General features: G+C 41.1%; 4 protein-coding genes and 1 non-coding gene across 7 annotated transcripts; 4 read left to right on the forward strand and 1 right to left on the reverse strand.

Annotated features, from left to right (window-relative positions):
* The first annotated feature begins 319 nt into the window (after window positions 1-319).
* Window positions 320-2,945, forward strand: LOC115742945 (U-box domain-containing protein 4). The gene is made up of 3 exons (XM_030677500.2): window positions 320-1,101; window positions 1,250-1,976; window positions 2,421-2,945. The coding sequence occupies exons 1-3, from the start codon at window positions 494-496 to the stop codon at window positions 2,481-2,483; spliced, it is 1,398 nt and encodes a 465-aa protein (XP_030533360.2). The 5' UTR covers window positions 320-493; the 3' UTR covers window positions 2,484-2,945.
* Window positions 2,946-11,881: 8,936 nt separating this feature from the next.
* Window positions 11,882-15,366, forward strand: LOC115742946 (ras-related protein RABA5a). Of its 3 annotated transcripts, none has more exons than XM_030677504.2 (4): window positions 11,882-12,239; window positions 13,112-13,384; window positions 13,431-13,812; window positions 14,328-15,366. In XM_030677504.2, the coding sequence occupies exons 3-4, from the start codon at window positions 13,473-13,475 to the stop codon at window positions 14,663-14,665; spliced, it is 678 nt and encodes a 225-aa protein (XP_030533364.2). In that variant the 5' UTR covers window positions 11,882-12,239; window positions 13,112-13,384; window positions 13,431-13,472; the 3' UTR covers window positions 14,666-15,366. The 3 variants fall into 3 exon arrangements, with proteins under 3 accessions (XP_030533364.2, XP_048141316.1, XP_048141317.1); XM_048285359.1 differs by having other exon boundaries at window positions 13,112-13,377; window positions 13,430-13,812; XM_048285360.1 differs by having other exon boundaries at window positions 13,112-13,364; window positions 13,448-13,812.
* A 977-nt stretch (window positions 15,367-16,343) lies between these two features.
* LOC115742948 (putative yippee-like protein Os10g0369500) lies at window positions 16,344-18,914 on the forward strand. Its single transcript, XM_030677509.2, has 3 exons — window positions 16,344-16,623; window positions 17,677-17,785; window positions 18,149-18,914. Exons 1-3 carry the CDS (start codon window positions 16,403-16,405, stop codon window positions 18,230-18,232), a joined length of 414 nt encoding a protein of 137 aa, XP_030533369.1. The 5' UTR covers window positions 16,344-16,402; the 3' UTR covers window positions 18,233-18,914.
* Window positions 18,915-20,387: 1,473 nt separating this feature from the next.
* On the forward strand, window positions 20,388-24,672 carry LOC115742944 (thymidine kinase a-like). Its single transcript, XM_030677499.2, has 4 exons — window positions 20,388-20,834; window positions 23,623-23,767; window positions 23,993-24,114; window positions 24,226-24,672. The coding sequence occupies exons 1-4, from the start codon at window positions 20,506-20,508 to the stop codon at window positions 24,476-24,478; spliced, it is 849 nt and encodes a 282-aa protein (XP_030533359.2). The 5' UTR covers window positions 20,388-20,505; the 3' UTR covers window positions 24,479-24,672.
* A 269-nt stretch (window positions 24,673-24,941) lies between these two features.
* On the reverse strand, window positions 24,942-25,033 carry LOC115743008. Its single transcript, XR_004015627.1, has one exon. It is a non-coding gene; the product is annotated as a small nucleolar RNA SNORD96 family (small nucleolar RNA).
* Window positions 25,034-26,564: the final 1,531 nt, after the last annotated feature.

The following is a 26,564-nucleotide window of genomic DNA, read 5'->3' on the forward strand; positions in this document are numbered from 1 at the left end:
TGACTTCTGGCAAAGAAATCCAGATGCATAAGTGTTATGATGCAGCATTGCAGCTCCTTAACATCGGTTCGCCAAAAGAAGCGACAACGCATATGAGGTTTCGTAACTGGGGCCTACTTAAAAAAAAAAACGACAGCTCCTCTTAAATCCGTCACCCTGATCTCCCTCAAGGGACCGTCCGATCAGACCTGGCCCCCCAATGGAAACGCATTATTAATCACAGCTGTGACCCAATACCCTGACGCAGCCGGTCGTTTTAGCGCCACCCGTGAGACAACAGAAACCACTCTCCAAAAATCAAAAATCAAAATCAAATCGTCGTCATCATCATCTTCAACAGCTAAGCTCTTATTCCTCTCTGCTCTCTCCGCCATGAAAACGAACTCGGAGCCACGATTGAAGCTCTGAAACGAAGCTCGTGTCTTCTCACGTAAGAACCCTCCCTTCATCTCGGAACTGAGGAAGCAGCAGAAGGGGCAGTCTCATTCCAGCCATGGTTTCTCTCGAAGATTCTCACTCCAATTCCACTCGCTTCCCCTCTCCCCGCGACTTCTCGCCCTCCACCTCCAAAATCCACCGCAACGCGGGCCGTTCCATGCGGACGGTCCGCTCCAACCTGTACCAGAAGGAGAGCACGTGCTCCTTCTCGAGCTCCGCTGTCGACAGGCCGGAGTTCGTCTCCGAGAACCTGACCGACTCCATCGTCGACATGCGCCTCGGCGAGCTCGCGGCTCGCTACAGCAGCGCCGCCGCCGCCTCAGCCAATGCGTCGAACTCGAGCGCGACAGAGGAGGAGTTGCTGGAGCTCTCCCAGGCCTTCAGTGACTTCTCGGCGTGCAGCAGCGACATCTCCGGAGAGCTGCAGAGGCTTGCGAGTTTGCCGACGTCGGAGAACAACGGCCGGGGGGACGGCGGAGCCGAGTCGGATCCGAATCCGGAGGATTTCTCCCCGTGCCTAGGGTTCCTGCAGAGAGAGAACTTCTCGACGGAGATCATCGAAAGCATCTCGCCGGAGGATCTCCAACCGACGGTAAAGATCTGCGTGGACGGGTTGCAGTCTCCGTCGTTGGCCGTGAAGCGTTCAGCTGCTGCTAAACTCAGGTTTCATGGAGTATTAGATACGATTGCACGTTATGCCTTCTTCAATTTAAAGAGATTCCAAGTGTTCCTTCATTTGCTTAAGATAGTTTACTGTTGAAAAAACAAAACTGAGCTGCTCTGATTTTTCTGCAATTGGTTTTGCCTCAAGGTTGCTTGCAAAGAATAGGGCCGACAATCGAGCTCTGATCGGGGAATCCGGCGCGATTCCGGCACTGATACCTCTGCTCCGGTCCACAGATCCGTGGACTCAAGAGCACGCGGTCACCGCACTGCTCAACCTCTCTCTACACGAGCAGAACAAGGTCTTAATCACAAGCTCAGGCGCGATAAAATCACTAGTCTACGTGCTCAAGACCGGAACCGAAACCTCGAAGCAGAACGCAGCATGTGCATTATTGAGCCTTGCCTTGGTCGAAGAGAACAAGAGCTCCATCGGAGCTTGCGGCTCGATACCGCCACTGGTGTCGTTGCTCTTGAGCGGATCCAATAGAGGGAAAAAGGACGCATTGACGACTCTGTATAAGCTGTGCACGATCAAGGTGAACAAGGAGCGGGCGGTGAGCGCTGGCGCAGTACGGCCGTTGGTGCTGATGGTGGGCGAGCAAGGGACCGGCATGACGGAGAAGGCGATGGTTGTGCTGAGCAGCCTTGCCGGGATCGAGGAAGGGAAGGAGGCGATCGTGGAGGAGAATGGGATGGCCGCGCTGGTCGAAGTGATTGAAGATGGGTCGGTGAAGGGGAAGGAATTTGCAGTGATGACGCTGTTGCAGCTGTGTGGAGCCAGCGTCAGGAACCGAGGGTTGCTTGTGAGGGAGGGTGGGATTCCTCCTCTTGTTGCTCTGTCTCAGACTGGCAGTGTCAAGGCCAAGCATAAGGTATGGCTTTCTTTTTAGGCTTGAGGTTAAAAGATCCATTTTTTTGTGGGTTCAATCTAGGAAATTACTTCATGGTTGACATTCTAAGTGATGATATCGCCAGCAGTGATTATTAAGCTACTGGGTCAAAGGATAAATGTTTTGCTTCTCTTTCCAAATGAAACTTGAGCGATTAACAAGTTCTTTATGAGGGAAAAGAAAAGGTTTTTCTGATGATTTGGTCCATGTTCTTCCGTTTCTTTTCACTGTATCCGACTAAAATGACAGCAGAATTTAGTCTTAACTTCTCCGTTCGTGTAATTTTTACCCCTTTCATTTAATTTCCAAATCTTGTTTTGAGCTTTTTGAGTGTCGGTCAAGAGAAACATCTTCAACTTTCATGCCTGTACTGGGTTTTGCTGAAATTGAGTTTTTCATGTTTTGGGTTCTTTTCCTCTTGGACAGGCGGAGACACTTCTTGGGTACTTGAGAGAACCAAGACAGGAGGCTTCGTCTTCGAGTCCCTGAAGGTTTGTCCATTGTCCTAGTTAGGAGAGGTAATTATACAAAGAGTTCTTTTGGTTGTTGTGATGTGTAAATAGGGAGTGTTCTTGGGTGGTTTTTGTATAGCATGGTGGAGACGGTATGCTGGAATCATTGTAGAAGAAAAAAAATCATTAGTTACGGGAAGCTTGTAATCTATAAGCTTAAGCCTAGAGCGAGCACCAGACTGACTATTAGATATATATTGATCTTATTGACCAGGTATTTTTGATGGGTCTGGGGGTGGGAACACAATGTTTGTCTTGTGGATTTTGGGTTTTTGTAAAGGAGAGAGATCTCATTCTGGGTCGTTTTCCTCGTGTTTGCTTTGGGTTGTCCTGGGGATGAATGACTTTGTACTTCGTCAAAACACATAATGCCCGTCGCCTTCTTGGTTAGTGAAAGAAATTAGTAAATCACTATTTGCTTCGGGACTCTCTTCTCATAGGCATATGCTTTTTCGCATTCCTTCTGGAATGTGTATGGGAATAAAGAATGCGATCGAGATCTCGTTCTCATCGCTGGAATCTTGGGTTTTCTTGAAAGCACGTATGATGATGATGATGATGATGATGTAGCCAAGTTTGAAAGGCTGGACGAAATGAAAGCAAACGACTCGTATGATGATGAAAGGCTGGACGAAATGGAGAGGGAGGGAGAGAGAGAGAGAGAGGTGCCCACTTCTTTTCGTTCTACTTAATTTGCAGAAGGCAAGATGCTCAGAGGGGGACCAATCGAAACTTTGGCCATGACCCCATGTCAATTCAGATAATCCCAATAGGGTTTCTTGTGGCAATCGAACTACTTAGTGGCCTGATTATCATGTGATGGCGATGCTGAATTGTGATCTGAAAAGGGTCTCTGGTGTGTCCATGAATGGATCTGGATGCGAAGCTGGCGATGGAAGGATGGTGGGGTTGGAGATTGAATTATGGCTTGCAAGGAAAGGGCTGGTCCCATTAGGTTTTCTTCTGGTAAGAAGCTTGCTAAAGATGACACTCTCTAGAGAGAGAGAGAGATTGAATTATGGGTTTGCAAGGTCAAAACTTGTATTAAATGCGGGGAACTTGGTAGCGCACCAACCGGTCCAGAACCCCCAACCACTATGTTGGACGCACTCCATTTCACCCCCCATTCTTTTCATTTAAGTTCGGGCCTTTTTCGGCTCTGTCGTCTCTCTATTGGTGCCCCCCTTAGCTGGCACCCAGGTGTGCTCGCTTTTCGTGTGTTGTCTCCGCTGTTGGACGGCTGCAGCGGCCTCGAGTCTCGAGCTTTTTAAAGTTTTTTTTCGAGCGGTTCCGTTCGTCGTCCTCTGTGTTTTGTACTGTGGGACGTGGTGAAGAAGTGTCGGTGGCTGGACGGATGGATGGATGGATGTCTCTTTCTCTCCTCTTGTTCTTCTTGTTCTTCTTCTTCAAGAGCTTGGTAATGTTTACCTTGCGGGGGTCGTGTCGGTTTTGGTTTAGGGACGCTTCTTGGTGCGTCGTGGGACCGGAAAAGAAGCACCTTTTTGGTTGTGCTGGTTAACGAACGAATTCTTGTGCGATTCATTATGACGACATAGAAGATGGAGTGGCTGGAATTCTCTTCTGGCAAGGAAACTTTTTGAAATTTCTTTGTTACGCTAAGAACAAATTATTTTCGTCGTTTTCAAGAGAGGTCCGTCCTTTTCACATCCAAAAAAATTGCTCAGCAACAGTCTGACAAAATGTTGACAAAAATGAAAATGATCTTTTTTTTTAAGCCCCTTTTTTTCCGAACGAAGAATAGAAACCACTTAGAAGCCGTGCGATATGAAATTCTCGTGCACTAGCTGATTCCGGGAAAAGAATAAAAAATGTAACTTCGGTATATTTTTTACCCATCAAGGGCATTCTTCTTGGCAAGAATTATTGCAGTGTAACAATGGTTAGGAAGATTTGAAAGGCATCAGGATATTAAGATTTTCAAGGCTTAGCTCCTCTTTATTTGAAGACATTTTGTTTCTTCTTTGCTGCCTTATGCTTCTCGTAAAATATTATTTTTATCTATCAGGATAGGCTTGATTTTCGTTGATCTCTTACTAGTGAATCATCACTCGAACCTAGAACCGAAAGATTTGCCTTTCTGTTAAACTCTTTTAGGAGTCCCCCCACTAGAGGCTTTCTTTCCCTCCGGGCTTCAAAATCCAGGCTCTCGTTCTTGCCAAGAAAAAAGAGCAATGCCGGAAGATATGAAATTCATTATGGAAAGTATGATTATGAAAAGAGGAAGAATTGGAGTTCGCTCTCAGAAATATAGCCATTCATATCCCCGCAAATCCCACATGTATCTTGTCCATTCTCACCGACGATGGTGGTGTAGCCCGTTTGTTTGTCGATGCTAGTTACTTCTTATGTTTTTTCCCTTCAAAATTTCCACCAAGGAAAGCTCTGTTTGAGTTCTGCAAAAGTATAGAACTCTCATTTACTTATTGTTCAATGTTGATACTACGTGTTTCAAAAGGTTTTGATGATTTCCTAGTTAAAAGGATTGCAAGACTAAATCGAAGATTCATCTCTTTAAATATGCTTCTTTTCGTTGTTATTGTGTGTCGAGTAAGTCTTGGAAAGAAGATTTTGATTGTGGAGAGATATGGGGAAAAATCAGTTGATTAATAGATTTTTGTAGGAAAATCCTCGCACCAAAAGAAAGGTGGAAAGGCAACTGAGGCATCTGCTGTGCTGTGAGCTTCTCACTATTGCTAATCACCATAAAGAAGGTAATGACACCGTAAATACCTAAATTTTCATTTGTACTGCAATTAACTACCTAAACTTTAGATGTGTTCAATTAAGTATCTCCATTTCTTTTTTCATTGGCTCAATGTGTGGCATGAGTCAAATGAATTGTCATGTGATGTGATTTTGCCGACGCAGCTCGCATACTTAGTGAAATTTAATTACTCAGTTAGCAAAGATTGTGTCATCTCCAATTAGACATTGGCGATGAGCAGCTGGAGTGCGTGCCTTTTTGGACGATTGGAGTCGCTCTTTATATATATATATATATATGTAAATATATATATATATATATATATATATACATAAATGATGCCAATATGTCTCAAGATGTTACATTAAAGGCTATTTAACAGCGTGGGCATTAAAATTAAGGCTACTTAATGCCGGTATCCAAGTTGGCAATTTTTTTTGTCCACGATCTTAATAGAGTTTGATTTTAATCCGTCGTTGAAAAGCCGAGATGCTCGATTGAACCAAAGAAAAAAAAAATTATGTACTCAATTGTACAAGGTGTCATTATTGCTAGGGGAAAAAAAAAGGGCACGTCTTTTTCCATGACTAAAAACATGGGAATAAAAGTCTAATGGCGGTTTCTTTCTCTGCAACAGAAGAGGTGAGCTCCAACGACTCTTACCTGCCAAAGCTTTTGACGTTCGAGCTTCCATGGAAGAAATTTCACGTGACTGTAATCAACGAAAATTACATTCGACAACGAGTGTTCATCTCTCGACTATTTCAATTATGAGAATCCGATACCTCATCAAGAGGCTTCTGTTCCGTCTCGAGATCTCTTCTCCTCGAATCTGAATCGTGTCCCCGAGATGTCATATCCATCCCACTACAACCTGGACCAACAAGATGGGTCGTGGATTTCGACCTCTCGACGAGAGGTGTCCGCTACGATTGTCCCCAAGACACTAATTAATCGGGCCTAATTACCCAGTAATCCAATCGACTACTCAAATTATGGGAAAAATCGGGTAGATCGAAAGCTACACTTCTCTCGTTCAGTTTCGTAACAAGAATTTTGAAAACAAAGAAAAATTTGCATTCTAATGATATATTTATTAGGTCCTTAGCATGGTGTGACCCGACGTACGACCTTTCTCATTCGATATGATGAAGTTTTACTCTTTTTACAAGCACTTGGACCAACCTGCCTACTCCACTTCATTGAGCGCCGGCCAACGTGAATCTTAGGGTTTTTCTTAGTGGAGTCGGACCTTTTCCACTTGCATTGTCCTAATCTACTCTTGGAAAAATGCTTGTGCCACATCGCATAAATTGAAATGTACAATGCGAACCAAATGGCCATTGTAGGGAATAGAGACACATCCTCCTCTGGAACAACCAACAGAAAAAGAAAAGAAAAGAAAAGACAAGAAACTATAGTCGATCTCTTCGGTTGTGTGTCTTGAGCCGGACTGGTCGGACGAGATTATAAATATCATTAATTAGTGGAGAAATTACCAAAAAAAAAAAACTTGTCCTATTGCAATTGTGTCGGTTTAGTCCTAAATCTTCTTTTTTTTGTTGGCTAATTTGGTCATATATTTGTGCCAATTCAATCCATTTGGCACGACTATGTTGGCGTGGCATTGCCGGCATAGAATCCTATTCCGATTTGGCTATAGATTATAATTGAGTTCGTGTCAATAGTCGCGACATGATAGGCATTTCGATGCGTTACGATTTATCGACTGAACTCGGGTGGACTTAATCACAAAAGATCTAAATAAATTATATATATATATATATATATTTTATGTCCTTGGTTGTTTTTCCTCGTTCCACTGGGGTTCCAAACCACGTTGGAGTTGGAGTTCATTTTGATTCCTTTCGAAAATAAGACGAAAGAAAAAAGTGCTAAGTGGGGCTCAGAATTCCATCAAGTTGCCCTTAATAGCAACATGCAACTAGCATAAATCTTAGAAATTGACAAATGCATATAGACTATAGTAACATTAAAAATAATATTCCCTCAAAGTTCAAAAAGGGCAGGTTTTTTATATGATGGAAAAGGCAAGAGTGGGAAGATAACAACAATTGCCTAACTTGATCTTCGGTAAAGGTAATTATCAGTAGGGATGACAATGGGGCGGGGATGGAGCGGAGCCGCCCCTATTCCTGCCTCGCCCCACAATTAGCGGAGCTGCCATATCCCCATCTCATGCACCGTGCTGCGCAAATTATTATGCACTCCATCCTTAATTCCGTGAACATTCGAGTTTCTCTACATAACCACGGGGTTTTAGACTTTTTTTTACTGTCCAATTAAGAATTTCTTACAATAATCAGTGAAAGTGAAAGTTGAAGGACCATTGATCTTACCAACTTTTTGCGTTTTTTGCCTGCAGCAAAATGACAGAGAGCAATACAATTTGTCTTTGATTCGGGGCAATTTATAGATTTCCTCTTTTTGTCAAACTCAATCACCAATGAAACCCAGATAGGCCAAAGAGCAGATCTATCTTCGGCTTGTTTGCCAAATCTAGGTAGTCACAGCCATCAGACATTTTGGAACCGGCCCGGCCCACAATTTTGAAATTTCCAGGCCCATTTTCTAATTCCTGTTGAGCCGGGCCAATCTCAATGCCCAAGCCTGTTAATTTTAATATAGTAGGAGGTGCTCCAGCACTGCTTCCTAAGAGCAGCGTGTCTACAAATATATATCACCCGGCATCTTGAGGGTAAAATTACTCAAAACCCTCTGAACTTTGGCACTCAAGCCTAACTTTTAATGTCTTCAAACTCGATTAGGTCGAACCCAACGGACCAGACTTTGTGTCTAAGCTCATCCCAATGACGGGCGAGCCTCTCGAGCCCTTTTGTAAAGTGAAATATCGATCCCTATGCAGGATTTCAACGGCTCAGATGCATCAGGTGGACATGCATGCTAACTATTGTTACCGAATTTTCTTAGATTCATTAGCCATGCATCACTCTCTATTTCATAAATCTCATTAATCACGCAGGAAAGATTATATTGTCGAAGAAAGATGCCAAAAGAATTAAATTTCTTTTTTTTTTTCCCTCTCTGTGTGTGTTTTTGTTCTTGTTTGGTTTTAATGGGTGTTCTTTCCGTATGAGCAGCAAACCCTGGAGGATGAAAAGAATGGGCCACTTTTCTGAAAGCACTGACAAAGAAAGGACCAAAGAAAGTAAATGGGGGGAGCCGGGGAAGGAGGGCATGGTCCAATTCATTACTACTCAATGCAAACAACATTCAATGTTATCCCCAAAAAAAAAAAAAAAAAAAGGAACCCTACTCTTGTATTATTGCATGCCATAGTTCTAATTTCACCATTGGAAAACCCCATACAGTTATATTTATGATAAATTTATCCCAAACTATTTTTTTGACCACAAAAAAATCCTAAACTAGTACCCTTGTGAAAAATTTATCCTAAATTGGTATACTTGTGATAAATTTATCCTCCATTGATTTTTGTTAAATCTGATCGTCAAATTATTGAATTGGATAACATGTGCTAGTTTACGAATATATCAGTTTAGGGTTTTTACCCTATGTTTGTCACATGTATATCAATTTGGAATTTTTCATGATATTAATCCAATTTAATGGAGGGTAAATTTATCACAAATGTACCGATTTGAAATTTTTCATAATAAAAATAATTAGTTTAGGCTAAATTTATCACAAATGTACCGGTTTATGGCTTTTAATGGTTAAAAAAATAGTTTGTGATAAATTTATCACAGATGTACCCTTTTGGAGTTTTTCGTGATATTAACTATGGGTGATCGGTTCCCGATCCATTCCAGTTTCCCTCGAGAACTAGGAACCCGACCGACGATCCTAGAAACCGGATCAAACCGACCGGTTCGACCCGGTTCCTGAGCGGTTCCATTGGAGCGGTAACATGCCAAAAAAAAAAAACATTTACCATTCCGACACCATTCCTACCATACTGATAGGACTAATTGGTTATCCGAATTGTTGAAGATTGAATAGAGTATACTAGTTTCACCCGCTTGAGCTGGCTTTATAGGAATATGACGAGAAAGTTCTTCACGGAGAGACAGCTCCTTTAGGAAGGAAAAGTTACCTTATAATGACTAATTAAATGAGCCTTGGTTTGATTGTAAGTTAAGATAATTAATTCCAAACAAGTAAACATTAGGGTTACCTTTAAAAAATTAAAATAAAAAATTGACCGGTCCAATCCGGGCGATATGGTCGCCACTGGTTCCAATTTTAAGAATTGAGAATCGGACCAAACTCCTCTAGAACCGAGAACCGGACTACCGGTCCGGTCCGTCTGGGCGGTTTTCGGTTCGGTGGGTCCGATTTGCTCACCTCTAGTATCAACCTTTTTTATTTTTTTTTAGATGGATGTATAATGAGCGAATTAGATATAAAAGAATACGACTTTTTCATATTCAGAGATTCGTACACACAAAATCAGATTTTTGGGTTACTCCATCTTATTTAACCTTCAAGGTGTCTTTCCGATGATTCTTACTTTTAGATCTCTGTATAGAAAAACGGGGCTTTCGTTTTTCCTCATCATCTTTGATCTTTCACTGTGGAAAAGATGCTTCTATGTACAAGTGATCCTTAGCTTGGAACTTAGTCTCGATCTGCATCTTAGTAGTGCCACGGGTGCTGTAATTTAGTAGCGTATTTGTCCGAATTATTGTGTGTATATATTTATATACAATGATAATTTCCCAATTTTCTTTTGGTCGAATTTTATTTCCTAATTGACAGATAATCCACCATATATGAACTTGCGTGAGTTACAATAAAACAACTCTATTTATCATTTTTTTCCCGCCAAATGCGCAGGTTTGTATATGATAAATTGTCTATGAAGCTGACATAGATATCATACAAGAAGTTTTCTTTCTTGCACTCTCTACTCATTTTACTTGACATTATGATTCGTGCTTGCCTCATACCATACCAAAGGTTTTGTTCAATTAAAAAAAAAATCACCTTTAATGAGTTTTAATGCTGTAAATGAGTAATTATTGAAAATTCTCACTTTTTTATTACCCACATAGATATTGCGTGAGAAGATATTGTAATATTTTGTATCAATATTACAGCAAGGTTGTATTGTACACAAAATAATCTACACACAAAAAAATGGTTCCATATAACTCATAGGTTTCTGATTTTTGTCATGAATTTTTTCGTGGAAAATGACACAAATGGTCCATAAGCCTTTTGTCCAGTGTGCAATGTGGTCTTCAAACTTTTAATTTGTGCAATGTGGTTCTTGAAATTTAACCCAATGTGCAATGTGATCACTGAACTTTAGTACAATGTGCAACGTGATCCCCAAATTTTTAATTTGTTTAATGTAGTTTATGAGTCGTTGGTACATGTTCAATTTCATCCATCCATAGATTGTATGGAAATTTTCAATGTGATCCCTACTCTTAAATTAATAAAAGGACTATATCAAATATCTTCATACAATTTAGGGATTACATTGAATATGCACTAAAAGTCTATGGACCACATTGAACATTAGGTTAAAGTTCGGACCGAGACTTGGTTCTAAATTTTGGTAACCGGTTGAAATTGGGCCGATTCTCTATTCTAAGTACCTAGGAATCGGAGATCATACCGGTTTTGAAATCAATTTTTATCTACTGTTAAAAAAAAAAAAATCTAGTCTCGCTCGCCTCATCTTCTCTATTTTTGGTGAATTGTAATTTCTATTACTTATATTAGGGATTGTTACTTTTGATGAATATTGAGTTTTATTATTCATCTTTTACTTTAAATCATTTTATTACTACTCATATTATTTTGTTGAAAAAACGAAAAAAGAAAAAGAAAAATAGGTTTTCGAGTAGATCTTGGAACCAACTGAAAAAACTAAGTAGGTTTCAAAACAAGTTCCAGGACAAACATGGCAGATTCTAAGTTCTAAAAAATTGAAACCGATTATAATATGATCGGTTTTAAGGTGTAGATCCGGAGCCTACCCACTCGGCCATGCTCACCCTAGCAATATCAAGTCGTAGGCTTCTCTCAACAAAGAATCATTCATAGATGACTCCGATCAAGATTAGTCGAACTTATTAAAGAGGGGGGATCCCAATATTAACAATCCTAATTAGACGTCACAAATTCAAGAGTAGCCCTTGATAAACATTGAAGGTGTAGGTCCGGAGCCTACCCACTCGGCCTGCTCCCTAGCGTATTAAGTCGTGGCTTCTCTCAACAAAGATCATTCATAGATGACTCCGTCAAGATTAGTCGAACTTATTAAAAGGGACGATCCCAATATTAACAATCCTAATTAGACGTCACAAATTCAAGAGTAGCCCTTGATAAACGTTGAAGGTGTAGGTCCGGAGCCTACCCACTCGGCCATGCTCACCCCTAGCAGTATCAAGTCGTAGGCTTCTCTCAACAAAGAATCATTCATAGATGACTCCGATCAAGATTAGTCGAACTTATTAAAAGGGACGATCCCAATATTAACAATCCTAATTAGACGTCACAAATTCAAGAGTAGCCCTCGATAGACATTGAATTTGAACTATAACGATTATAGTACTTTGTATGACAGGTGCGTAGCCGGAGCAACGAGCACTACCGACAAGGTGAATTGAAATTCCGACATTGGATCAAAGCTTCTTTCCCAAATCATTGGAGAGTGAAGTAGCAGGACATCCAACATCTGGGTTTGTTCATTAATGTGGACTTGAGGGAACGTGGTCACTAAGCAAGTCGTAGCGAAGCATCCATCAGATCTGGTGGAAACCGCAACGCGAATCACACCCTTCGGTCAATTCGGGGTCTCTCACTCTCTCTCACGCTCTCTCTCTCCGCGTCTGTCCAAACCCTAACGTTCCAGATTCAATCGACGCATTGTCGGAACGATCCGTTTTCGATTCCACATTGACGATCCGAAGAGGGACTCGGTCGTATACTGGTCGGAAGAAGAGAGGAGGAGGAGGAGGAGGAGGACGCGCTCGATCTCCGTAATCGGTATGCTTTTGCGGTGTCCCATTAGGTACCTTCTTCTGGGTTTCCGAGTGTTGATTGATTGCAGCTTCCGTTTCGATGATCTGTCCATTCTTTGTCTTTCCCCCCGTTTGTGCTGTTTCGGAGTCAACATTGTTGGTGGCAGCTTCCGTTTTGATGATCTGTCGATTCTCTGTCTTTCCCCCCGTTTGTGCTGTTTCGGAGTCGACATTGTTGGTTGGTTTGTGGGTTTTTGTCTGAAAACTCCAAAACCTCTCCGCGTGGTCTTTGTTTTGGTTTTCTTGCTGTGTTAGTTTCGCCTCAGGCTTGATGGGATCTGCGTTGCACTTGTCGTCGCGAGCGAAGTTTGACATCGGCGAGCTCTTACTTACAGTAAAGTGCTGATTTTTCTGGTAATCAAGTAGCGAAAGCTGCCATATCGAGAGCCATTTCCAAGTTTTTCTAGTTTAGCAGAGAGAGGAAGAAGCATTCGTTTAAGGAGAGGAATGTTGTCGTGATTTTAAGGATTCTTGACCTTTGCTTTTGAGGGAGATGGTCAGATTTTTGAAGAATTTCAAAGATTAAATAGGGGCCACCCTCGTCTATCAGTTTAACAGAGCCTGTTACTCCGGAAGTTTCTGTTGCAGTAGGGGAAAGACTTGGAGTTTTGGTGAAAGGCTCAAATGCATGTCATATGCTGATTCTGTTCAGCTTTAGCTTACTCTAGTGATCTGTTTTTGATCGGATTACACTCATCGAGTATCAAGAGTGGCAGAAAGTTTTTGCATCCAATGGATAGCTCCTGCTGTTAAACTTTTAGAGCATATGGTGCAATTATCTTCTCTATCATTGTCAATGCAAGGCTTTGTGGACTCTGATTAGCTATTTTCCTGCAGGAGATTGACCGTTTGGACCAGCTTTGAAGTTGACTGTTTAAAAGCCTCCAGCAGTATTGCATGGTGTGAAGGAACTTGAGTGGAGTTGCCAGTCATATTACTCTAGGGCACTTGTCCAACATTTGCATTTAGAGATGAGCTCAGATCAACTTTCCTGATGCTGCTTCAAGTAATGTTTTGCTGCTTTTTCCTGGATATTCCTTGCCTGGCTTGGAAGTTTCCTATTTAATCTGCCTCGATTGCCCTTTTTGAGGTAATTTAGTGTTTACTCTCCTCTTGGGATTGGAAAATGCTTTGACTATGATTTTGAGCACCTCGATTGTTATGGCTGTGTAGATACCCAAACTGTGACGAGAGAAATATGGCTTTTAGTGGTGAAGATGGGCAGACGGAGGATTACCTGTTCAAGATAGTTCTTATTGGTGATTCAGCTGTTGGAAAATCAAACTTACTTGCAAGATTTGCCCGGGATGAGTTTTACCCCAATTCAAAGTCAACTATAGGAGTAGAATTCCAAACGCAGAAGATGGACATCAATGGAAAGGAGGTGAAAGCGCAAATTTGGGATACAGCCGGCCAGGAGAGATTCAGGGCTGTTACATCTGCATATTATAGAGGAGCAGTTGGAGCTCTTTTGGTCTATGATATTAGCAGACACCAAACATTTGATAGCGTTGGTAGATGGCTTAATGAACTTCACAGTAAGTGGGCTATTTCAAGTTTGACATGTTTCTGGTTGTTGAGTACATTGGTTTGGATGTTTATGGTCTTTTTGAAAAAGTGTGTGGTGGAAATTGATGGCCATTGATTTCTGTGGAGCTAATCCTGAAGCAGTATTCTAGAAAATTAGTTAGTTTCATCAATGTCATTCCATTTTCGTGAAGAGATAATAAATTGTAGTTTACTTTTAGGACATTGTTATTTGTTTGTTTTTTATCCTCTTTCAGTTAAAGTAAACACATGTTCCCTTTCATCAGTTACAACTCATGCCACTTGGAGCATAATAGCATGTATTTGTTCTCTTTCCATATTTTCAATGTCACTGGAGTGGGGAAAAAAAGGAGTGCTTGCATTAGTATATACTACTGAGAACTAAAAGTATTATTTTGTACGTTTCTATAAGTTGTTCTGTTTCCTTATTCATTATGGCTATGGAAAAAAATGCTTGGATTAACGTGTACTATGGAGAATTAAATGTGGTTTCATTATCTAACAGCTCATTCCGACATGAATGTTGTGACTATACTTGTTGGTAACAAGTCCGATCTTAAGGATGCAAGGGAAGTGACAGTTGCTGAAGCAAAAGCCTTGGCGGAAGCTCAAGGGTTGTTTTTCATGGAAACTTCAGCCCTTGATTCCTCAAACGTTATTTCTGCTTTCAGGATGGTGGTTGAAGAGATACACAGAATTTTAAGCCGGAAAGTCATGGCTTCTCAAGAACTGAAGAAGCAGGATCCAATATCAATAGGTAATGGAAAGACTGTTGTTTTACAGGGTGATGGTAATCAGGAAACCGATGCAGCACCCAGAAAAGCTTGGTGTTGTTCTAGTTAGGATTTTACATAGGTTTAAAGCTTTAGCCTTATCATTTCACACAATTTCTTCTTCCTCCCCTGTTCAAAATGCTCAGTAAATACTGATTTCTTTTTTTCACTTTTTTGGGGGGTTTATGATCGTTGAAGCAGAGATATGAGGGGAGAGAGAATGTATATGACCCGTGGTGGATGTGTAATGTATGCTGCAATCTGTAGTTCATACTAACAGTGGATCCGTCGTTGTCGTTTGGATGATGAATTTTTGTATGAGAAATTCCCTCCTTGTTACCTTGAAAGGAAATTCCAGCTGCCATCAAGTCGAGCCTCTCCCACAGATTGTCTAAAATGATGAGGGCTTTCTTCTTCTGGTTGTTTACTAGCCTCTTACGCAAACGATCTGCTCTTCTAAGTACGGTTTCCTCATTAATCATCATGCCTAACGTGTGGACAGTTTCTGCTCAATACCATGTTAGGCTTTCTTATCTTAACGAGGAATCCATACTTGGAAGAGCGGGTCTTTGTGTAAGAGGCTATGAAGCTACCCGAGGAAGAAAATGCTCATATTTTATACGATCTGTGGAAGAGGCTCGACTTGAAGACGGTTGTAATTCCCTTTGAAGGTGACGAGGAGGGAAATATCTTATGTAAATATTCCTGATCCGGACGACCAAAGCAGATGAAACTTATTGTTGATATCTCAAGAATCAAGATTTCATTCTATGTTTTCTGTGTCCCACCACTCTTCCACATAGAGGTTTCTTTTTCTGTATAGAGCTGAAATGCTATTGCTATGCCACTTGCCGCTCTTGGTTATTCATCGAACACTCTAGTTTTTATTCCTGCCAATTTCTTCTGCAACCATTGTGCTTTTTTCCTGAGCTATGTTGTGCATGGGAGTGTGCATGCGTCCTTCGGGTCGGCCTATGTATTCTGTATCCGAAAATTGGAATTGAGAATCAAACCATTCGATTTTTGGGATTTCGTCCCTTCCTTTATAGATGGGTTCTTAACATCTGAAAAGCAAATAGATTTAAATGGGGGCATAAAACCCAGAAATGTCTGTATTTAGAGAATCAGCCAGTGCAGGATAACGTATGATACGGCCCAAGAAGTGGCTCCAAACCGGTTTTTGACAGTGGATTTTGAGGTGTTGTTGTGGTCTCCTAGACGTTGCTACGGTCTCTATTTGTCTTTGAAGGATTATTACAAGACAGGGATCCATTCAAGCTTTCACCTTCAGTGGATATGTAGGAGCTCTCTCATTAGAAGTGTCTTCTTCGCATAGAAACAGATCTGATTGCGGCTCAAAGGTAGGTCTGCGACTTCTCGTCGGGAAGCGATAGATGTGCGGATTTTTCCGACCCCTCTCGAGCTGGCTCGAACCTTATCGCAAAGTGGGTTGGCCTGCGCGCGCACCGTAAGCGAAGAAAGCTCCCTAACTTTTATCTATGGAGATCATCCGATGTTTAAGTCAGTAGTAAATTAAGAAAATCTCGAGAGAGGATCTGCCTTGACGGGAGAATCAAACATGAAAAAGCGTAATATATCTTTACACTTACTATCAAATCTTGGGGGGAAAAAATGGAAAATGCCACGTGTCGAGATGCCATTTGGTGGAGCTCCTAGGGTGAAATACAGACGCACGCACCAGAACCAGCGTGACCACGGTACTCCCTTTGACCGAGAAATGGAAAGAAAATCCAAGATTCTCCCACATCGATAAAAAGTTATCATCTTCTTGATTTGGAGCCTCCGTATGAGTCCGTCGGTTTGGGGATTAGGGTTAGGCGTCTCCATTGGAATCGAAACCGGGATAATTCGTGCCCGCCAAAAAATGGGGCGACTGTACATACAACACCTGAGCGGAGAAAAGATATACAAGTGCAAGTTTTGCAAGGTGGACTCGGCGTCTCACGATGACATCGTTTCCAAGGATTTTCAGGGACGATATGGTCGCGCTTATCTCATGAAAAATGTGTGAGTTCCTTCTCAGATTTCTTTCGATCGACGAGCTTTTTAATGTAATTTGAAGTTTTCCCATTTCGTGTTTCACTGTTTTTTCAGTTAGTGATTGACAAAGATCGGACTTTTTTGACCTTTTGGTTGTGCTTTCAGTGTGCTTTTCGCTGATCATATGAGGATGCATTTTGAACTGTTGTTTGTGTTTTGGAGCATTAGCCTGTGACTCCGGACAATCTCGAAGGATTGTTGTTTTGATTGATGGGGATGATTGACTGATGATCGAGAGACATTGATAATCGATGATCGTTCTTTGTAATTGCTTTTGGTAGCCTTGAATTGATGGTCCGTAAATAACCGATTGGTCTTTGAGTGTGTGTGGCAGAGAGATTCGCTGTTCTTAGTAAGGAAATTAGTGATTGAAGAATTAAAGAAGTCAGCCACGTCTCTCTGTGAACCAGTTCGTGTGAACAAGTGGCAGTATCTTTGGTGTTATTCGGAAGGAGCAGGCTTTCGTTTGGTGAACATTAGCTCTGTGGAGCCTGTAAACAAGCGACAATTTACAGGAAGATGACTCGGTGTTGTGTTGTGTCGGAAATGATGTCAAAGCAAGTGATAACTTACTTCACTCGAAATGGTGTTCCCACCATTCTCTGGTTAACTGCCTTGGTATAGGAGACTCAATGTCTACGTGCTGCTATCAGAAACTAATTTGATGGGCCTTTAGCTTTGCTGTCGTATTATCATGCTGTGAGGTTTTAGTGTTTAATATTGTTGCTGTTCAGTTGGTTCTCTGGTAATGCTTTCACTGGCTGCTTATCCAGGGGAACCTTTCTTTTTGGTCGAAATGGGAACCTTAGTATGTGGAGCTTATTATCTTTTTCTCATCACTAGGAAAAGTACGTTTTCCTTTGCTGACCTGTTTTTGCTTCCTATCCTAACTTGAACTCCCAACTATTTTGTTGCTCAATTTGGGCAATTGCTCTTTCAACTCTAATTCTTAGATTGAATACTTGCGTCTTGAAAAGGATCAGATTGTATGTTGTAATGTGCTATTGCTCAATATTACAGGGTAAACATCTCCATTGGACCCAAGGAACAACGTCATTTAACTAGCGGATTACATACCGTGAATGATATTTATTGTAGCTCTTGCCAACAGTTACTCGGATGGAGATATGTGAGTTCAACTTACTATTCTATGTCATGGTCTAAGATGCTTTAGCTCACTTGATTATGCATGAAACCAGCCCTTGTGGAGGAAGAGAGTACCTCAGTTTGTCTGAACTTCAAGAAATACGAATTGCATTCAAAAGTCAAGATTTTGCAACTTTTTAAGAAAGACACTTCAGCTAAATTGAATTTGTCCAAGTATGTGCTTAGTACATTAATAAGAGCAAAGCATGCTTGGGCTATAGTTTTCTCTTGTTTTCAATTTGTTGAGGGACAGAAACTTCGTTTGGAAGGGAATTATTGTTCTCATGATTCTTTCTCTTTTGCTGAATTCTCCTTGAAACCTTTTTCAATTGTTATTTATCTCCAGGAGAAAGCTTATGAAGACAGTGAAAAATATAAAGAAGGAATGTATATTCTAGAGAAAGAACGCACGTTGAAGGATGGTTGGTGATCAATATTACAATTACAGCCATTATTGCTGGAACAGGAAGACAAAGTAATGCAGCAACATGCTTCTTTTATGGCCAGAGGATGGTCATCTTCGTGAACATGGAAGAGTATATTATTTTTAGGTCGATCGCAAAGGTATATTGTCGATTCAGTATGCCGAACTTCTGCAGACTCTTAAGGAACCCTACTGCGACAAGTCCAACTGATTTTTCCACTTAGTGTTTAGGATGAAACTCTAGGAGAGAAAATACAATCGTAGCAAAAAAAAAAAAAAAAAAAAAAAAAAAAAAAAACATTGATAAGGGGATCATACGTTAAACTGGCAAAATAGTCTTATCTGTTGGCAATTTGTATGTGTAGCATGGACAATTTTGTATATGGGAACTATGTTGCTATAAGAGGGAGATATATTTCCTCCTTAAAGACAGGACTCGCAAGTTCCTGCAGATTCTTACATGAATTTCTCAGTTTAGGGATGTTGACGACTCGATTTCAAGTGGTTGGCGGCTTCGCAATTAGGACCCTCTTAAGAGTTGCGGAGGTGTGATTCTAATGTTGGATGAGTTGGAGATGTGGGCTTAGCTTCTAATGGGTTGGCTAGTATTGCAAAGGGTGGAAGTGATGGTAATGTAACTGATGTTGATACTACAGATTGTCGCAAGCAATGAATGCCCTTTGTAGTCATACTCTGAGCCTTGATGAGCTGCTTTACGGTGAGCCTGTGTACTGTCTTCTTAGATTTGTGGATTCTATTGAAGTTTGCTTCAGCTTGAACTTCTGCAACACACCGTCTTTTGCTCCTTTTGACTCTCTGTGCTCTTGATTTTCTTCTTGCTTCTTAGTACAGGGTGTTGACCCAATTTTTGACCCTGAAATGGCGTTCTTTCCCTCACCCTTCCGTCAGTAGCGTTCCTTCCTTTTGCCTCCTCTTTCAACAAAATGAGTATAGTCGACATAAAACAATTCCCATGTACTTTGGAAAAAGAATACCTAAATAGTAAAATACTAGAAACTATGTGAGTTTAATGTTTTAGTTTACTTTGAATGATATATTGTTAATCTCAATTGAAATTGGAAAAATATTTGATATTTTTTGTCCAAAAATAGTTTTTTTGGTCAAATTTCCAAAAATAGAACCTTCTTTGACAAAGATGACGAACATAGTTTATAGTTTATGCGTGTGATCTTTCTGATATTGTGTACTTCAGCTTATGTCTTTTGAAATGAATGTAAAAGAGTTGGCCTCGATTTTTTATTTTACCGCTAAAAAGAATTGAATAGACAGTTGCATTTAATAAGTTGGAACCAAATATTATATACAAACGCCCCATTCCAAAGCACGAGCTAAGTAGCTAGTTTAAAAATAAAGTTAGTGACGACTCTATCGGAATAATATCATCGATGTGTAAAGATAAATTGTTTAGAGGATAAATTTTTCCAGAAAGAACTGTGGATACATCACGTTTCCAATAGGAAAAATCCATAATAAATTTATTTGGTCAGAAAGAGAGTGATTTATGCGCTAGAAGTAAGCATTGTTTGAGTTGGTCCGGCTTTCTCAAGAATCGGGGACCACATCGATGATCCCGATTCTCGATTTTGAGAATCGAGGACCGGACTTGAGGTTCTTGAAACCGGATGGGTGGTCGAATAGAATCGGTAAAACGAAAACAAAAAGTAAAAGAATATTATTAACTCCCGCACTTTAACTTGTTTAATAAAGGGAAAAAAAAAAACCTCAAAAGGAGGATAAATGAAGCGCTCACTTTTCGTTGTGGGCGAGACTTTTGTGCGGAAGATCATCTTGGATATGGAAGAATTTCTATCAGGATTTTACTTAGTTCTTGTCCATGGTGCTCCTCAACACTCAACAGTAAAGTCTGTTCTTAGTTTTATGAAATATTAGGTTTTATTTTTGGTCAGCATTAAGTTGTGCATTTAAAAAATAAAAGAAATTGAAAATTATTTCGTTCGGATGGGCGGTCTATCGATCCGGTTCCCTCCTAAAATCGAGAATCAATTGCTCGAACACCGATTTCTTCTTGAGGAACCGGAGATCGGATTGATAGCTTTCATAATCGAATCAACCCTATCGGTCCGATCAGGTCCGGGCAATTCTTAATAACATGGGTCCATCTTGCCGACCCCTCTTATGAAGAATTTCTTCTTCCTCCTCGTTCTTAGCTTTCCCTCCATCCTAAAACCCTAACAACATTCCAGCACAACCAAACCAAAGCCCCTCTCTTTATCACTCTCTCTCTAGTCTCTGCTCCCATGTCATCTGTTTTGAGGATGAAGACTCTCGTCTCCCCAACCTTCGCTGCATTCTCTCCTTACCTGTGCAGACCCACCGTCTCTCTTCCTCACTCTTCATTCTCATCCTCTAAATCGTCCATCTTCGCTCTTCAAAATTTGAACTTTCGCAGTCTCGGGCCCAAATCATGCTCGGACAAGCCCCCCGTTCGCTGCCTTCATCAGAGCTCGCAAATGGGTGCTCCTCGCTCGTCTTCTTCCGGCGAGATTCACGTCATCGTCGGTCCTATGTTCGCCGGGAAGACCACCAGCCTTCTTCGAAGGGTCGAATTAGAGAGCAGCAGTGGGAGGTATTGAACCTTTTTCTCCTTTTTTTTGTTCGTGTAATTTTTTGTTCGTTGTTAGGCCATTGATTTGCTGTGGTGTTGAATGTTGTTAGCTTTCTTGCTATCAATGTTTGAGGTTGCTTCTGTATAACTGGCTAGTAATGTTAAAGCTGTAACGGGCTTCATCTTACTGCTTGTAAATTTGTACACAGTTATTTAGCTTGTTTCTCACTGTGCTCTCCGTAAAGTTGGATTTTGGATGGACTCAGTACTTCTTTGCGCTGTTACCCTTTTGGTATATTGAGGGGATGGGAAGAGGATAGCCAATTCACGCAAATGAATATGACTCTGTGGTATTATCAAATAGGTGCTCCTTCATTTTCTGATTGTTGTGCCATGGATGGTCATAGTTCAGATTATCAGCTAAAGCATATCTCCCAGCAAGCTGACATGAGAAAGCATTCTGAAATATAGGAATGTAGAGGTGTTTAATTGTCTTGCTTTTAGTTAGGAAACTTTCAGCAGTCAATGCAATCTTCTTTGCAATGGATTCCGACAGATTTAGACAATTACCTTCACAAGGTACTCTATGAATACTTTTGATGATTTGTGACTGTATTAAGGGCCACAAGATATGGTAAATCTTGTGGCAGTTACCACGGGATCACCTCCATGATAGTACTAGTCATCAGGATCTAATGAAGTAAGTAAGACCGAAATTTAATCCTTTTGGTCCTTGACAAGATATCTGCGCTACATTGAGAAGCACTGAAATTCGTAATTGTGAACTGGGGATATATCTAGTCTCTGGTCCATGTTGAGGAAGAATTATTCATAAATAGCTCAATATGCTTTCTTCTGCGCATGTGGTGGTAGAATTTCCAAAACAAAAGATCTTCCTGTTATGTTGTTCCATTTGTGGAGTGCCGTAGTCACTTACAAGATATTCCCAGCTTACAGGTTGATCCTCGAAAGGACTTCCTCCAGCTGGATAAAACATTGACTGGTCTTTGTTATCGTGGAAGGCTGACAGAAGCTGTCAGGCTCCTCTGTAATACTGGGGTTCAGGTGGATCCAGCAACATATGCTCTTCTGGTGCAAGAATGTATATACAGAAAAGCATATGAGAATGGAAGGATAGTCCATGCCCAAATGGTGGTTGTTGGATATGTTCCAGATGTATACATGACGACTAAATTGCTGATATTGTACACTAAGCTTGGAGATCTGAATACTGCGAACATATTGTTCAGCGATTTAAACAGTAAAAGCTTGATTTCTTGGAATGCCATGATAGCAGGGTATGTGCAAAAGGGTGGTTTGGAAGTTGGCTTGAATCTTTATTATGAGATGAGAAGCAATGGCTTGACTCCGGATCAATATACCTTTGCATCAGTTTTTCGAGCGTGTGCGACATTAGCAACATTGGAACATGGGAAGCGAGCGCATTCTGTTATGATAAAGAGTCATATAAAGGAAAATGTTGTAGTCAGTAGTGCACTCATTGATATGTACTTCAAATGCAGTAGTCTATCTGATGGACACAGAGCATTCGATGGATCTTTGGAGAGAAATGTTGTGACTTGGACTGCTTTGATATCTGGATATGGCCTACATGGTAAAGTAACAGAAGTTTTGAATGCCTTTCAAAAGATGCTAGATGAAGGGTTTATGCCAAATTATGTTACGTTTCTTGCCGTACTTTCTGCATGCAGCCATGGAGGTTTGGTCGATGAAGGTCGGGGATACTTCAACTTGATGGCTAAACAGTATGGCATTCAACCTAGGGGGCAACACTATGCCATAATAGTGGATATTTTAGGGCGTGCTGGTAGGTTGGCAGAGGCTTATGAGTTAGTTTTGAACTCTCCCTACGTTGAGCACCCAGTAATATGGGGGTCACTTCTTGGGGCTTGTAGGACTCATGGAAACATGGACCTCTTAAGAATTGCTGCTAAAAGATACTTAGAATTAGAACCAGAAAATGCTGGAAAATATGTTGTCTTAGCTAATGGCTATGCTACCTTTGGTTTATGGGATAAGGTTGCAGATGTTTGGGAAGTAATGAAGAATACAGGCATGATGAAAGAGCCTGCTTATAGCAGAATTGAAGTGAAAGAGAAGATGCATGTTTTCCACAAGGGCGAACGCTCTCATGAGACAGCCAGAGAGATACGTGAGATGATTAAACAAGTGACATGCATCTTGGAGGATATTGGATTTGTTCCTGACTTAGGTGCTTATTAACTTGACTTAGGGAGAAGGAGCTTATAATGCTGAACCACCCTTCTGCTCCCCATACTGGTCGGGTGTATCAGCCATGAAGTTTATTCATGGAAATATTGCAGATCATGAGGTATGAGGGCTTTCATGCATAATTTATCGGCTGGTGGTTGATTATGCTTGGTCATTGCATTTTCAGTCAATGTCGAGAGCTTATGATGTCCAGTCTTCTTTTGCATATGGAACTTTTTTGTTAACGATTTGGAGCTAGTTTATCATCTAAATACTCTGCCATCAGCTTCGCCTTGGCAGATGCACTAACATACAGGGCCGATATAGCATGGATGTTGAGTGCTTAGAGTGCACACATTTGTATACAAAGTAGTTCCCATTCACTAGATCAACGTAGTTTGTCACAAACCCAACAACTAGGTACGTCTACTTAAGTTGTGCACTTACTATGCTCTTAATGGCTGTAGGAAATTCAGAACTAATTCTAATATCTCAACTTGCATTGGCGCAAAAGCGGCCTTGTTGTCCTCTCACTGAATTGTGTTGTTCTGAACCTTTATTCGTCTTTTTTGTGCAGAAGTGTTGCTGTTATCAAATCTAGCAAGGATACAAGATACGGATTGGATTCTATCGTGACTCATGATGGGGCGAAATTCCCATGTTTGGCTTTGAAAGATTTGTCTTCATTCAAAGAAACATTTGGCCTTAATGCTTACAATCAGGTATTGCAAAGGAAGAGTATTATTTGAATAAAAATATCTTCGCTGATTAGTGGCAACTGGCAATTCATGAAGTACGTTAACCATTAACGATTTCTATTTTCTTTGCTCGAAAGATGCTTGAAAGTTCTCTTGCTTATAAAAGCTGATGCGCTTGGTTATCATCAAGGCTCTACTCTAAGGACCGCTCTTCCAATAAGTTTAGAAAACGTGCATTCATTTTTGCAGCTAGATGTCATTGGTATAGATGAAGCTCAATTTTTTGAAGACCTTTATGACTTTTGCCGCGAAGCTGCTGATCGTGATGGCAAGGTCCTAGTCGTTGCTGGGCTGGATGGTGACTATTTGAGGTAGTAACCCATTTCTCGCTCTGCCTTTTCTTTCGATCAATGCCTTGGTTAAATGACAAAATACCATGTCACATAGTCCCTTACAATGGGTTGGGCTCGTTTGGTCGCCAGGAGGAGTTTTGGTTCTGTGCTTGACATAATTCCTCTAGCCGATTCTGTCACCAAGTTGACTGCCCAATGTGAACTTTGTGGAAAACGTGCTTTCTTCACCCTCAGAAAGACTGGCGAGATGCAGACGGAAGTTATCGGGGGTGCCGATGTATACATGCCTGTTTGCCGGCAGCATTATATGAGCGGACAAGCCGTCATCGAGACAACAAGGATAGTCCTAGAATCTCAACCTCAGAAGGTCCAGTGTGGGTAAAAACCACAGGCGTAGGTGGTGGGTCTATTTATTCTAACCCATTGCTGCAAGTCGCGGCAATCCTAGTACTTGATTTTGTGATACAAGGTTATTGTTATCCAGACAGATCTTAGTATTGTGTCCTTGGGGTGGGGTATGCAAATAGCGAATGCTCGATTGCAAAAGGTGCTCTTGTCATGTTCAACCTCTTGCAACGTTCTGATGCTGAACTGGAGATAGGCTCTTTTCAGGATTTTGTGTATGTATCTTAGCTCAGTCCATGTTGAACTGGAGATAAGACCCTTTGCATCCGGTGCATGTCTCACTCGTTCGACCATCTGTATCGGGTCGATTAATCAATTTATTAAATTTTGTTATTAGCTGCAATTTTTTTTGTCAGCAAGTGATTTTTAAAGCATCCTACAATGAACTCTAAAGACTTTTCTGTTATGCTCGATCAAAAAGTTTCAATCGAATACTGCAGAGGCCTCGGAATTGCAGAATGACAGCAAGGCCTTTCGGCCATTCAGTCCCGAAAGATGGTGTGTTTTCTCATAAAGCTTTCGTCACAGGCCATCTGAAACAGTAACAGTATGCATAATCCAATAGCAAATGAAAAAACATAGCTCGTCTGCCCAACTTTATGTCGAGCAAGTTTCAATTTTCATCCCAAAATTTGAGAGAAATATGTGCTTGAAGTTCATGAAAGACCAGACGGATTATGAAAAGTGATCTGACACAGCCAACAGAACTTCAATATCAAACTGTGAGATCTTAAAAAGAGCAAACTTGACATGGAAGAGAGACAGAGAGAAGAGGACGTGAGACGCCACGCCATCAATGGAATATGAGACGACCCACTCCCCCTCAAAAATGGTAGAGGAAAAGAAAGACCTCGACGCCAACGATCGTCGATCGTCTGTGACGTTTCATTCAGGAGTCTACAAACACTCCGACAACTTCGTTCGCGCCGAACATTTTACCAATAGTACGAGGACTTCCTCGGATAGTTTCCAAAGACGAAAGAGAGAGGAAGCATGAATCGAGCAACGAAAGAAGCTCAACCCCAAAATCGGCGAGCGTTCATTCGATTGAAGAAGGAAGGTGGTGAGGGGGCGTTTATATAGAAGTCCGAATCAGGTATCTCGTTCCATGAACTAAAAAACCCTAGTTCCTTCATAAGAGGAAGGCCCATGATGAGAATATGTCCAATTTGAAGAGGCATTTACGAAAAGGCCCATTGTTACCCAATGAACATTTATCACTTTTGGCATGTTGAGCACCAGGGGTTAGCCGATTTAGGGTCGGGCCGGATTTCACTTGAAACTTGAAACCTACCTGTCGGACTGGTTCCCTAATTTTTGAAATCTAGAACTACCATGCATATTTTGAAACCTCGAACCTATCCCGTCACGATTTCAGGGTTGGTTCTAAAGTTTATTCGGGTTTCACATGCATTTCTAATCGAACGATTAGAAACATTAACAAAAGTACAAGTCTCACTAATCGACATCGCCGGAAATGAAAATTTAGGCTAGTAGTTCCAGATTACACACTCATTATTGGACGTCATGAAATACCACATAATTATGCGAAGATATAAAAAAAACACACACACACACACACACAAAGACTTGTTCCAAGTTCTAAGTTCTAGGTGGACTTAGAACTTATCCGTCGGAACTTATTCCGCAATTTTTTAAATTTGGAATCTACCCATACCCTAAAATTTGAAATTAGATCGGCTCCTTGTATTACCGTGAAACCATCTTGACCCTGTTGAGCACATTATTCGACTCTTCGTCTTCTTGTGGGTAAGCCAAGCCTTTGCAAGGGCAAAACACAAGACATGAGAATCCCAACTCAATCTGCAGTCATGTTTATCCCTACCTATCATATGCAATTTTCTAAAGTCTCATCCCATGTTTGTCGGCAGATTGAGAAAGGTTGCCGTGCTTTCATTTGGGGAGATACCAGAGACAAGCGTCGCATACACCTTCTGAATTGGAAGTCTGTTTGTAAGCCTAGAAAATGTGGCGGTCTTGGTCCCAGACCTCTTGAAGTTACTAACCAAGGGTTTTTTTTTTATGAAACTAGCATGGGGCCT

This window comes from Rhodamnia argentea, chromosome 9 (assembly GCF_020921035.1).
Source record: "Rhodamnia argentea isolate NSW1041297 chromosome 9, ASM2092103v1, whole genome shotgun sequence".
Lineage (NCBI taxonomy): Eukaryota > Viridiplantae > Streptophyta > Magnoliopsida > Myrtales > Myrtaceae > Rhodamnia > Rhodamnia argentea.